Source organism: Rhinolophus hipposideros, assembly GCF_964194185.1.
Source record: "Rhinolophus hipposideros genome assembly, chromosome: 19".
In the NCBI taxonomy this organism is placed as follows: Eukaryota; Metazoa; Chordata; class Mammalia; order Chiroptera; family Rhinolophidae; genus Rhinolophus; species Rhinolophus hipposideros.
In genome coordinates, this window is record NC_138065.1 from 41,423,905 (window position 1) to 41,438,687 (window position 14,783).

The 14,783-nt window shown below is 42.4% G+C and overlaps 1 protein-coding gene across 3 annotated transcripts in view; it reads right to left on the minus strand.

Annotated features, from left to right (window-relative positions):
* Positions 1 to 14,783, minus strand: part of RGL1 (ral guanine nucleotide dissociation stimulator like 1) — a 218,881-nt gene that overhangs the window by 38,077 nt on the left and 166,021 nt on the right. For all 3 annotated transcript variants that reach the window (XM_081026003.1, XM_081026001.1, XM_081026002.1), the window contains 3 exons: positions 5,350 to 5,534; positions 2,030 to 2,154; positions 312 to 527 (listed from right to left, as the gene is read on the minus strand). In XM_081026003.1, the coding sequence (XP_080882129.1) occupies positions 312 to 527; positions 2,030 to 2,154; positions 5,350 to 5,534 (526 nt within the window). The remainder of the gene's footprint in view (positions 1 to 311; positions 528 to 2,029; positions 2,155 to 5,349; positions 5,535 to 14,783) is intronic.

The following is a 14,783-nucleotide window of genomic DNA, read 5'->3' on the forward strand; positions in this document are numbered from 1 at the left end:
GGTAACAAAGGAAAAAGCAGACAGAACGTCTCACCCTGGAGAAGCAGTAGTGTACAGCTCCACTAGCAGAAAGAAGTGAGCAATGGACCAATTGTTTTTTAAAGAGGAAAAACAAATAAGCTCCCAAGTTAGGAAAGGCAATGTTCTTTCTTACTTTAGAAGAAAAACAATAACAACAACAAAACCCAGCGGGCCCTCACATACAGCCTTTTGATTGCCTTTCAATCAGATGGACAAACCATTTCAACAGAGTGATGGAACAGTCTCTAGTATCTACTAAACACAAAGAATAATTTAAAAAAGAAAATTACGTGAGCAATGTTAATCCACTTCTCGATGATTCTGGCTCTCTGCTGAGTTTTGAGTTCTTTGCCCCCCAGGATGGTGCTGACAACGCATTTGGTGAGGGTATTAAATTGAGAGATGGTAGCGCGGATGGTAGGAGCCAAATGTTTGTTTTCCTTCTTATCCCTTTGAGACCAAATGCAGCCCAGACAGTGGTGAGGCACCACTTTCTTGAACAGTTGCTAGAATAAAAGAGAAATTGACCGTAAGGACAACACATTTCCTATGGCAAACCACGTCACCTGGGTCACTTGTAAATTGGTATTTTTGTGAATAGACAAATAATCCTTTTCTACTTGATTTGCCTCACGGTGTTAATTTCAACAGGCACAAGTAAATAATTAATATATGAATTGATCAGAAAAGCCCACATTCTCTTTCTAAATCTGCTCAACTGAGCAAATGAAACACAATGACCAGATGGAAATTTACATGCCCCAAAACATTTTGAGTTTTCCGTCAAAGGAAAGCCAGGTAAAAAAGTCTATACTATTCATCAAAAAAAAAAAAAAAAAAAAAAAAAAAAGGAAAGAAAGGAAAAAAGAAAAGGAAAGAAAAGAAAAAGGTGGTCAAGTTTATTTTGACGTCCAAATCATATCCATGGTGTGTCCTGGGCACTCATGATCATGAATTATCTGTGACACACAGGAACGTGTGTCACACATTCCAGGACCAGCTGAACAGTGACCCACCGAAGTACAACACATGCGCTGTTCATTGATGTCACTATTTCACGTTATTTAAAATGAAGAGAGTAAGAAGCCTGTGAAAGGAAAAGTTATTCAACGTCACACAGTCAAAGGAAGAAAGCCTGGTGAAGCCTGGTTCCCAGGTCTTTGCCTAACCGTCATGATCAATGACGTTCTCCATCTTTCTCTTAGGCTGTCAGTTGTGGAACACCTCTGGAAACAAACCTGTTGCACAAAAGCAGATGCTCCTTTGTACAACAATTCAATACAAGGTGGGGAAGGATTTGTGTAAAAGAGAGAACAGCAGGATTTACTGTACACAGACTGTCCGGTGCACTTCAGAGAGTTTATTTACATGCTCATTACGCGGAACCTGCCACTTTTTATGCTGCTTTGTTCAAAGGGGTGAGTCCGGGAGAGCTAAAACCATTGTGATAATTCACAATAGATCGTTTTCTTTAACTGGTATTTACCAGCTAAGATTGAGCTATGAAATGTGACTGACGTAATCAAATCTGTCCAGCTAAAAAAAATAGTCGAACTTCAAAGGCCCAGGAAGCCCATATGGAAATGAGCTGTCACAGAGTCACATGTGGACGCGGTGAATTCATTTTATCCTAACTTATTCTTTGGCCCCTTTGCAATCCTCCAAATAAACAGTTCAGATCTTGAAATACTGATGATTTTAAAGGGAGAGAAATATGCATGGAACAGGGCAGATTCTGTGTCACCATGATTAAAATTCTTATATCCCCGGGAGCATCCAGTGCCAAGGGAAAAGCCCCTTCACCCAGGATTGCAAGAAGAGCTTAGGCCTGAATCATTCAGATGATTGATTCCGGTCACATCTTCACTCTGCATTTACAGGCAGAGCTTCTCTCAAGGATTTGAAAAGACTTAAATCACATTACCCCACTGCCCTCCCCAGACCACCAGTACTGTCATTCCCCGGGGTTTAAGTAGAAGCATTTCTGAGGCACAAAGAGAAGACGTACCGCATCCATATAGGTCAGCTGCTCTGCCACGAGATCTTCTGAGAAGCACGTGAACTCTGCCGACCCTCCACCCTCCAGTTCCTCTTCCTCTTCCAGGCTGACGGAGCTGGTGCTGGGAAATCCATCTGTTCACAGATGGAAAAAATGTAGTTATTTGGTGCCACTGTGTATAATCTTGTTTATAGAGTCAAACTGAACTTTCCTTTAGGAAGGAGAGGGCTAATCCTTCAGAAAACCCAAAGAGAGAGAACAGGAAGCACAATAACTCTGCGTGGAATGGAGGTTTTCACATCCTCTGCTTGTTCTTTGAGTCTTTATTATGTTCAGAAGCCTTTTGTCTTTGACCAACCACTGGCTCCTAGGCCAAGGCCAAAGCCAGGTGGGGCAAAGTCTAGAAAAGCAAAGCTGGGCTACATTCAGGGGGTTGCCCTCATCTTGGGCTCTCTCATACCCTCCCGTCAGCTCAAGGACTAACCCACTACTTCCTGAATCCTAAGTATGCAATTTTTAATTATGGAGTTGAGGATGGTGAGAGGTATTTACAACAGAAGCCGAGAAGGACTGGGCAAAAAGGCAGGTCAGGCTTTGGGGAGTAGAATAAGCCATTTTGGTGTCAGAAATGCTGATGGAGCCCTTAGAATTCTTTAAAAGTCCTTAGAATTCTCAAAATGCTTGAGGTAGCTTTCAGCTTCGATCTAAAGTTAAACATGCACAAAGCAGAATAGTCTTAAACTAAGTTCACCTGAGCCTTATTATAGATAAGATCATCAATTAGCAAATTATGTGGGGCACAGCCTGAGGAAGTAAGTAAAAATTACTATCTAGGAGTTTAGACCGAAAGCTGGAGGACTCAGCGCATGGAATAGGACAACCCGTCTCCATCTTGAAAGACTGGAATTGGATGAAGTTTAACTTGAACCCCCAGCCTCCCTTCCCTGCAACCTTTCCCCAATTCCTGGGTTGTTTCCAATCTCAACGCCCTTCACACTCCTTGGTCTCCTCTCTGTTAAATCTGTTCTCAAGAAAAGAAAACAAAAAAACTAGCTGTATTCAGTTATATCTTAGCAGAAATTTAAATCAGTGTGTTACTATTTCCGCAGAATGTTTACTTTTCAAGCCTTTTCTCTCTTTCTTTGTAGAATACAAGAATTTGGGACACCTTGATCCAGTTGGGGTGGCATTTTCTTAGTTTTCTAGGGGAAAGAGGGTGCTGAGAGTGGGCCCTACATCACTTCCGCCACTGAAGAGCCACGTGAGTCCTTGCCAGCTCTGGTGACAAGTATGTCTGGTGACCATACTTGTCACCAGAGCTGGAAAGGTTTAAGGCTGGCCCTCTCACCCCAGAGTTGAAGGTGCTGATGTGAATGGGGCTGGGTTATGACTGGAGAAAGTAGAAGGGGTTGATCGCTGCCTTTCCAGAGTCAGGGACACAAACAGGTATGAGCTAAAGAAAGATAAAACCCCAGGATCTCACCACTTTTCCTACACACAACTCTGGTTCTCTCTCATTCAGTGCAGGATTAAGACATTTGAAAATCCCAAGCTAAGATTCAGAATGGGCCTCTCAACCCTCTTGCTCGCTTCTGTAGAAATCCACCCCCATCACTGTGCAAGGTAGAGGCTGACCCGCTTCAGCCCAGGGGCATATGTGGTAAGACTTTAACCTCTCATCCATCCAACACTCACAGCAGCCTGGTATGTACCTTGGAGGGTGCTATGAATGAAGATTACAGGCTCCCTTCTCTCTGGGGACTAGTCCATGCTTTCACTGTTTCTGCTTTCGACTCTCTTCCAGAAGTGCAGAAGTGAAAACTTGAAGCGAGATTTTACTTGTGGAAAACATGTAGGAGAAAGCCTGTTGCTTTTGCCGGCATGAAATTGGGTAAAATAAGCGCATGGGAACCAAGCTCCTCAAATTCCTTTTCAGCAATGACAACTGTACTTAATAATCACCATTTTGGGCTTTCTTGATTAAAAATTTCCAAACTTAGAAAAAAATTAATTCCTGGGTACTGCCTGAGAGCCTTTCCAAAGTCCAGCAACCTCCCTCTCTCCAGCCTCAGCCTGCCAAATGAGCTCTGCCTTCCAGTCCCTGGGTCGGAAACAATGAACGACTGGTCCCACCGGTTCCCCAATTAGGCCCAGAGCCAGGGGCAGCCCCAGTGGGGAGAGCTGGGCTCCAACACAGCGTTTTCCACTTCAGCACAAAGACAGGCAGGCAGGCCCTGAGGGGAGTGGAGGTCCAGCAGCTGGAGGGGTGCCCCTGGTATTCAAACATTCCCGGCAGATGAAGTCACCCAAGATATAGCGTCCTTGGCAGGCAGCTTCTAATGATGCAACTGCGTTTTCCCCTCACTGGTCCCCCCTACACAAAAAACTCAACAGGTACTGTTTGGAATTTAAGGTTATTTTCTTTGGCGCTGATGCAGCTTCCCTTATCGGTGAGGAGGAACCATTTCCTTTCTCCCACTGAGGAAATCAGGCATCACTTCAGGGAAATGACTGTCAGAAGCTCCAAGTGGGTCAGCCGTCATGACAACCATCACCCAGCATGCCGGGGAGGGTATGAAACGTCATGCTGAAAGCCTGTCCTAACCTCTTTCTGGCTTTCTTCAAAGCCTGATGTTCTAAGCACCCCACGACCTACAGTGTTGGCTCTTCTTTTGTCTTTGAAAATAGGCAGTCAATTCCTCAAATAGGAAAAAACAGCCATAGACACTTCCTTTGATGAAGCCATGAGACATTAAATGACCAGTAATCTGCGTGGGCAGAGGACAGATTACAGTGGTGCTTCCTAGCGCAAGGAGAAACACCTCTTCCCAGTTTTTGGGAGGGCAAGAGCAGACCTGGATGGAATTCCTTGCCTGCTGAGTGGGGGTTGTTGTTTGTGATGAGTTTCCATTTGATAGAAGGAGGAACCATAGGCAGATAAAAAACTGAGCAAACTCAGGTTCGGCATGGGACATGTTCACAAGGGAAGATAAAAGGTCACCAAGGAGATCATCCTCTTGATGGTATTAGAAGAAACCCTACGGAATGACTTCACTTCTTTGAGCCACAGTTTCCTCATCTATAAAATGAGGGAGCCAGACTAGATGGTATTAAAAATCCCCTTTGCTCTAAAATGCTAGGGCTCTGTAATGAAACACTTGAATAACTTTGAGAATTTTATTTTACGCCCCCCATTAATCCCCTACCAGCTTGTCCGTTGGAGGGAAACCAAGGTTTACTCTTCAGCAAGTGTAGGACAAACATTTCCTTAATGTGGAGGTTGCAGAATCAGAATCTAGCTTTTTCTCTGGAATTAAGCAAGTACTCACTGTCAGTTTCTACTTCTTGCTTGTGAAACTGCTCCAGAAGATTTTGCGCTCTTCTCTCTGGGTCAGAGCCTGGCATCATCTGTTTGAGATAATCCAGCAGTTTCTGTAAGCAGGGGAAGTGAGGGGGTTCTCGGAAGTCCTCCGCACATTGGTCAAGCCAGGCCCTCAGGATAGAGGCAATTGCACTGAAAAAGAGAAACAGAGCGTCACTGCACACAGCTGGGTGTGGGGACTCCAAACAATCTGTGGACCCCAGGGACTAGCCCGCGTACACCCCAAGAAAACCTGGACAGGTGGTCAATAGGTAATTCATCTACAAGTTGCTGGCAACGCCAATGAAATTAAAGCACTTGAAAACAGGCTGACTACATTTGATTATTTTAAGTGGTGGTTGGAGAACAGGGGAAAGATAAATTTTAAAAAAAAGGACTATAAGCTTTGGAAAAATCCATACAGGACAGAAAAAGACATGCAGAAGAAGATTTACTGAGTCTTACAGTAACTTCAAAGCAATCTGTACAACGAGACCGTGTGTTTCCAATTCTGGATTCACTCAAATCAGAGACCACAAAAATCAATTCTCCTAACGTTTTAGGAATTAACTGACTGACAGTAAGCTAGAAATATAACTGATGAAAGGAAGTACCTAGGTTTGGAGGAGAGAAATGCATATATTTAATTTTACAAAGATCACCAGGGTTGCAGCATAAAAGCCAAAAATGTCCTCACAACAATTATCCTTTTGCTCCTCAAATTACAAGACGAGACTGTGTTTTCAGCGAGAAACAATAGGAGCAGAGAAGTTATGAAGTTTTGAAAGGTAAAAAAGAAAACCTTGATAAGCAAAGCCACCGTCAGGGTGATTTCCTCTGATGGCTCAGCAGAGTCCACACCTGGGGTGAAACAAGGTCCAGGGCACAAAAAGAGCCCCCTCTGGACCTGTCACTCAGGACACTGAGCTACCTAGGTTAGGGGCAGCCCCCTCATTCAATGAAGGAGACAAACAGTGGACTGACAAAAAGAATACTGAGTTTTGAGCGCTATTATTATATGCTTCTTATTCAAAGAAGACTTTACAGCCGATTCAGAGTGAGCACATGTTGGACTGTGTCCCACAGAGAACACAGCCACGCAACCCCATTACGATCCGGCCACCCCCAGAGCCAAGGCATGTTCACTGATGATGGCGGGAGAAGATGGTGGGGACAATAAATTAATGAACGCATGTTCTATTGACAGACATGTGATACTTTGTTTTCGCCGAAGACCTAACTGACCCAGATTTTTCAGCTGAAAAAATTTTTTTCAGCAAATTTTAAAATTATCTCATTATATTTCAAAGAAATTGTCTATTGTAGTTAACAAACGGTAAAGAGACTAAGAGTATTATTAACCATATATGGGAAATTGCAGGTGTGTCTAAATTTCACACGTCCCAATTTCATACCGGGGAGCTGGACTATGGTCAATGCATAAACACAGCTGACGTCGATTTAACGCTTAACTTTTGGAATTGAAGTACACACAGAAGAAAAATTTGTTAACTGTTTTCACTGACGTGGATATCATGGTTTCACCAATGGGGACATGAAGGCACTTGGAACTATAATAGTCACATATCTATATTGCAAACAGATGACCTAAAACTATCAAATAAAAGTTGGAATGTAAAACCATAAAAAAAACTAATAAAAATAAAAAACAAATAAAACCATAGAAACAACAATTCAATATTTTCTGAATCTTTAGTCTGGATTAAATAAAAAGATAAACAAAAGTTTCATTCCCTTCCAGAAAGCTAGAAGAAATTAATCTGGGCTCTGAGATTAATTGAAAACATGAGTAAGATGAAATTAATGGACTTCTAGTCAGGAAACCATTGCTGTCTGGTTCACTTGTTATATCATCTGTGATGTATAAATGTTTGTGTCCCCAAATTTGTATGTTGAAACCCTAACCCTACAAATTGATGGACTTCTGTTTTTTGAGAACCCCCACACAGCATTCATTACTTCTTTTTTCACCAAAAGCAAATACCAGAAAAGGATGAAGAGGTATTGTAACGCTTCATTTTTATAAGGCATATAACTTTTTCTATGAATAATTTCCCTTCTTTCCTAACAAGCCCAGAATTGTGGTAGGCACAGAGGTGGGGCAATAGCCTAGAACACAGAAAACCTGACATTTGCATACATCAGGTGGACTCTTACAGAACAGTTGTGCATTTCTCAAAAGATGAGTGAATTAATTTAATTAGCACTACCACTCAGTTAATATTTTTTAATATTCCAGTGAGAAAATGCTCTTCCAACGACACTGATGGCAAAATAGGTATGGAGGGATAATAATTAACATCACACCATCAAAATGAAAAAAACACATCAACCTCACAGAGAGACCAGCAACCCAATGGCCCTAATGACCCCTCAGAGCTTCATAATGTAAAAAAAAAAAAAAAAAAAACAGGCAGAAATCCAAAATTACAGGTAAAAGACAGATATTAAAATACAATACTGTATCATTTACTCCTTTACCCCCCTATAACTGTTTATTCAAAAATTATAAAACTGATTTATTGCAAAAATGTAGGTATTCGAAACGTGTATAAACTAAAACAACAAAATATCTGCTCCCTTTCATTTTAATCCCATTCCCATGACCGTCTGTGAACAGTTTGGAGTTATATTTTTCTAGACTTTCCTATGAATATGTATACACATTTAAATAGATACAATATGCATATATAAACCAACATGGCTTTTTCCCCCCACGGAATCGTAGGTCACCAATACCTCTCCATTCACTACTTCTGGATCTTACTGTTTCTCAGGGCTACACAGTGTTCCCCTGCATGACCTCACCATTATTAATGTAAGTCTTCTACTGGTCTACAAGCATTTATTTCTAGGTCCTCACAATGGCAAACAATTACGAAATGTATATCCTTGTTTCCATCTCTGCGTCCTTGTGCATTTCTATGGGGCATATTATACAGAGCTTATTTTTATGGGAAGCTGCCGCCTCGGAAAGTCTGGGGAAGTTCTGAAGAGGGACCTTACTGAGTCGGGACTGGACGTACCTTTAGGTGCAAATTTTGTCCTCCCCAGTCTGATGGTCTTAACCAGCTCTACTAATCTACCCGTTTCACCCTTTGTGACAGTGCCCTCCCTGCAGCTTAGCCTAAAAGGACTTTGAAAGTTCACCGAATCAGCTAGAAAAAAAAGCATTTTCACACAAGAGAGGAATGAAGGGGAGGTGGCTGGAGGAAGAAGAAAGAGAAGAAGGGAAAGACATACACAAACAGCACAACACAACACAAAGCAGACCCCTGCTCTCCTATCAGCAGAGTGTTTATCAGCCTGCCAGGGAGGGAGACTTTCTGGAAAGTCCTGGATGAGTGCCCAAAACTCACAGTAGCTTTATGTGGGCCAGTCCTGAGAAGAAACTTTCTGTTCTTGATAAACTAGGAAGCGGATAAAATGTGAAACTTTTAAGATTTCAAATAAAAAAGCACCATCATAAAATCATGACAGAGACACTGGGGTTACTGACCAACAGCTTTTCCACCTTACCGTTCTTGGTTCCACTCCTGAGACCTAACTTACATACTAACCAGAACTGGTTAGTTGGGAGGATGTAAAGAACCTTAGTATTGAAGGAAAATCCTGGTGTAAAGTTACAAACTTACAGGAAAGGTGTGACTTATACTAGAGAGGCTACCTGGCTCTGTACACAGAACAAGAAAGGAAACTGGAGAAGGAAATCCTGATTCTCATCTTGGCTGCGCCACCTGTGAGCCAGTGGGGTTGGATAGGTCGCTTGAAAGCACTGACCCTTATCTGGAGAAGAGACATAATAATACCTGCCTTCCTCTACCTAACACTGATCAGTTGTGATTTCAAATGACATAATGTCAATAAGGACACATCTCGAGATACCTGGAGATAAACATAACTGTTTACATAACTCTTCTAACTACTTGCCATAAATCACGAAAGGAAGGAACTAAGAAAGGTAAAATGGCTCAGTGAAAATCAATCAGCACTCACGGTAATCAACTCAAAGAATTTGCCTCCTATCATAGAAAGAAAGACATCGACTACAAACCATGCTACAACAAATGTGGCTGCAGGCTGGAGAAAGACGGCCACTGTGAACAAACACCACACACACTCACACCCACACACACTCACACCCACACACACACACCCACACACTCACACCCACACACACTCACACCCACACACACCCACACCCACACCCACCGGAAGCTTCCTCCTTAGGACCAATTTACTCGGGGACATCCAACTGTAATACAGACTTGTGAAGCCTGAAGAAGTAATTTCTGAAGTCAAATGGAAAGATTAAGATTGTGACATAATCTAAACTCAGTAATGAGAAATGCCAGTACATGGACCTCCTTTTCCAAAGTCATCTTTGGTGGGTTACAGAGCAAAACGCCTCAGTCCCAAGGGGAGGTGTAAGTTGGGTACGTGGCCAAGGGCAGGGGGCCAAAAGTGACAGCAGAGGGGACAACCAGGATTGCTCTTTCTACGTCAGGCATACTGGCAATGTGTAAAACATTGTGGTATGTGAACCTTTTCCAACCTACTGCAAACCTCCGCAGGGAAAGGAAGACATGCTCAGAGGTCGACAGGAACTGGATGCAGTTTCTAAGATACTATTTCCTTTGAAGAAAACAGACCTCTAGGGAGAATTGATTCACTAGTTAAACTAGTACATACTTATCGAGTGCCCTTTATTTTCCCTATTCACAAGAACTACTGATGTTATGAATGTCACAATCGAAGAGTCTAGCGTCCCATAGAAGGATTTACCTTCAGAAAGAGCTAATCCAGTCAGGGCTTCAGGGAGGACCTCTCTGAGGAATTAATGTTAATGCTGAGGTCTTATGGATAAGGAAGAGTTAGTAGGTTGATGACTGGGGCAACAGCATATGCAAAGGGCCTGAGGTGAGAGAGAGCAAAACACTTTCAAGGGACATAAAGATCTGTTTAAAGTACAGGAAGAAAGAGGAGGTATGAAGCATGATGACAGTGGTTCTACTTATTTGACTTCTTAGCCAAACAGAAATCACACTTAATAATAATTTGTTGGAAGAGACTAGCCAGGTGCCTTAGCTGAGAGGTACAAAGAAATAGTACAAAACATCTAGTCACGCCTGGGGACCTTCAGGCATGCAATGCAGAGTAAGAGAACTGAGGTGAGCATTTAGATGGCTATTATGCTCAAACCACAGATTTTTAAATGCATACAGAGATTTTTACATAAATGTATTAAATCATATTAAAATCCCATGAGTAGTAAAATAGAATTGGTCAAATGTTTAATAAAAAATTTTCTAGGGATGAAATCATCTCTCCCATGATTTGTAACCTCCAAGCCAAGACATAGGATTACTATGACAAAAGGAATAGCTGTCCATTTAGAGCTCTTTTCTCTCCTCAGACATAATAATTTATTGTTACTTAATCATTAGCAGAAGATAAGACATGGAACCGTTTTTCAAAAGTAGCAAAATGTTTTTCTATTTTAGACTATTCTCCAAGAACTGGAACTTTTCTGATACAGCTAATGAAATGGTAAGATCTATGTAGAGGGTGGGCCTTGGAAGCAATGTGACATGCGACACTGCCAAGCCCTGAGGGTCAGAGCCAATGCACTTTGCCCTTCAGGGAAAGACAGCCAAGTAACCTTGACTCTGACTCTGAGCTGGACCCTCCACCTTGTTCTCCTAGGCACAGAACAGTTTTCCTGCTTCAGGGAAGGTTGCCAGAGAGAGCCCGCCTCTCAAACCTCCAGCTAGATAGTTTTCCTGATGAGAAAGAACAAAGAAAGGCACAGAGATTTCTTTCCCTCATTCTTTTTTTTCTGAAAAAGCCTGGAAGGGATGGAAACATTGTTATCCAAACTTGTCAAGATTATCTTGCAGTGCTTTCTTGTACTTTCCATTGTACATGTTGGTACTGGTGGTGAGTAGGGATTAGAACACTGGGAGGGAAAGTGAAAGAGAATTACGAGAGGCCTAAGGATATCAATGCAAACAAAGCCACAGTGAGAGCTAAGCAGCGAAGGCAAGTACAGGGCACAAAAGCCAGAGAGGGGCCATGGAGCAGCTAAAGAAGAGACACAACTCTGAGGCGAGGAGGAGGAAGAAAAGGACTGACAGGAAAGACATACAGAAATACGGAGTAAATATGGCCGGAAAGGGCCAACAGTGGGAGGTAAACCCAGAACCGATGATCAAAGTCAAGGGTGTTGACACACCTGTCGTTCATTCCCAAACTGCGTGTGCAGGCCCTAGCAGCTGATGGTAAATTCACAGACCCGAAGAGAATTACTGTGCACAGACTTAATGCCGTATCACCAAACCGTCCTCGGTGCGTCCATGACTGCAACCCGTTAGAAAAAGAAGACTAAGCGGGCCCCTCCGTGCCTACTTTTCAGGAGCAGCGTAATACAGCCTCTGGAGCAGACTAGCTGGGATCCTGGATCTGTGGCTTACTAGAAGTAACCTAACCTCACTAGAAGTAACCTAACCTAGCCTCAACTTCCTCATCTGTAAAATGCGATCTTAATGGATCCCTCCTCATAAAGTTGTGAGGCCTAAAAGAGGCAATACAAGGAAAGTATTCAGAACAGTCCCGAGGCTATACCGAGTGCTCAAAACATATGAGCTATTTTCACTATTTTTCAAAGAGGAGAATTGCAGACTGTGAGGCTAGGACTAAAGGCAAAAAGGAACTCCACTCAAGCACTGTCCTGCAGTTGAGAAAAGCGGTTTCCCACAGGTCTGAGTTCACAGTTCTGATACAGCGCTATACTGGAATTCAACAATTAACTGGCAGATGGTAGAAGCCAGTTCTCTCCCTGTTGGAGAGGAAGTTTACAAATAAGCAAGGGAGGGAGGCTAGAGACCCACGTGGTAATGGATTCAAGTTGGAGTCATCGGTAAGAAGTCATGTTTACCATAATATAGATACAAAGGGTTCTACATAGAAATATTTATAGACGTGCATTTACATAATTTGTACCCACATAGTTCCTAGCGCTGTTAGCTCAGAGGACCTAAAATAAGGGACACCCCAGTAGCCATAAGTACACCTACCACCCAGATCTTGGTTTCTACTACCATTCTTCAATAAGAAGAACCAGGTCTCCTTGAAGAAATAGCTGATTCTAGGTCTGGGGCAGGAAATATACAACATGAGTCTAGAGCCTCTTACAGTAAGAAAGGGCTCAGAAAAAACTGCCATACAGTAAGGAAGGGGTCAACAACTCAAAGATACGCACAATGATAGCGGTATGTCAAAGTGACACAGGAGTCAACCCAAAGAGCTCCCAACAGCTGAAGATGGAACAATCTGAGCAACCAAGTAAAGAAAGCAGCGCTGCATTAGAACCCAAAGTATAAAATAAATACCCATGAGGCCACACTGACTTAAATAAATAATTGAACAAATTAATAAATGGGGAAGACAAATCTCCCATGCAGCAATTTTCCAAATGAATTGGGTAGATACTTTACCCTAAAAGAGGGGGGAGCGTAAGTCTTTCAGTGTAGGTTGTGCATGGTGACTTCCTTCCAAACAATATAGGATGGAGAGGAAGGGGGAAAGAAAGACGTTTTCCATGGAGGAACCTGAAAAATACTACTTCCGCCAGGTGATCGAGGCCAACCTCAGCAGTCATAAATCATGCTGACAGCAAACATGCTTGATATCACGTGATGAGAAAGGCACTTTGTCTGTGCTATTCCTCTCAAAGTCTCATAAATTCAGTCAAGTTACAAGGAAAACATCAATCTAACTATGAGAAAATTCCAACAAAGGGGCATCCTACAATGTACCTAACTGGTACTCGTCAAAACCATCAAGGTTGTCAAAAACGAGAAAAGTCTGAGAAACTGTCACAGCCAAGAGGAGCCTAGGGAGACATGACAACTAAATGTACTATGGTATCCTGGATGGGACTATAGAAAAGAAAAAAAGGCATTAGGTAAAAAGTTAAGGAAATCTGAATAAACTATAGACGGTAGTTAATTAAGTATCAACATTGGTTCATCAATTATAACAAAGGTAGTAGGAAGTTAATAATAGTGGAACCTGAGGGAAGTGTATGGGAACTCTGTACTATCGGCTGAAATTGTATATAAATCTAAAACTGTTGTTAAAAAAAGTCTTTAAAAACACACACACAAAAAAATAAAAAGCAGACAAACAAGAGGGTCCAGACTAAGTACTTCAGAGAAATATTCTCATTTTCATCACAGGAAAAGAAGCAGAGGCCATATAGTCAAGGCCTGGCTTAAATCCCAGCTCTTTCACTTATTCACTGTATGACCTTGGCCGTGCTCCTTAACCTCCCTCTGACTTGCCATCTGTCAAATGGGACTATTAATACTCAGCGTTATCATGAGAATATTAAAGGATATACAGTGCTGAACAAGGGACTATTCCTACTAAGCAGCCAATTGATTCTCATTATTAGAAAGGACATTGCCACTCACCAAAATTCTTTTTCAGGGACCCCACTAACTCATTATTCTCCAACTGCAGTCTGAGGAGGGAGTTTTTATGTTATATTAGGCCTCTCGTGTAAACCTTGCTGAGGCCTTCTATGGTTTTCTCCATTAGAATGGCGTTCCCGTTGGTAATGAATGACATGCTACGAGACCCCAAGAACAGGAAGCAGGCACTCAGATGGATGGCCTGACGAATCTGGGCTTCCTTCTTCTTTTCTCACATCCTGTAACCCATCTCCTTCCCCAGGAAACAAGCCCAACTTCCACATTCCTAACAGCTGTTTGGGAACCTTGCTCAGGGCGTTCATTCAATAATAAAGCCCAGCAAAATAACACAGAATAAAGGAAATAATCCCCAGTGCAAAGATCTCTGAATGCTAACAAGCTAAAATGTTAGACGACAGTGATATTGCAACCTAGTTCTTCACGCACTTCTTTCAGGGGCCCTATTGCTGTGACACAGGCAAAGGCAGGGGGATCTTTGGGCTTCGAGCACCTGAGGTCTTAAGTTCTGTTTGAAATAGCGAGAAGTCCAGGTCTTGGAGTCGGTTAGACCTGACTTCCAATGCCTGACCTCTCTCTTAACCAGCTGCTGGATCTTAGTCAAAGTACATAACTTTTCTAAAGCTTTGGTTTACACACCTACCGTGCTTCCCCGAAAATAAGACCAGGTCTTATGTTAAATTTTGCTCCAAAAGATGCATTAGGGCTTATGTTCAGGGGATGTCGTCCTGAAAAATCATGCTAGGGCTTCTTTTCCGGTCAGGTCTTATTTTGGGGGAAACACGGTATAATGAGGACAATATCGCAGAGCCTGTCTGTGATGGTAAAAGATACAAAGTGACCAGCAGAATGCCTGGCACAAGGGAGCGCACCTCAGACTGTAGCT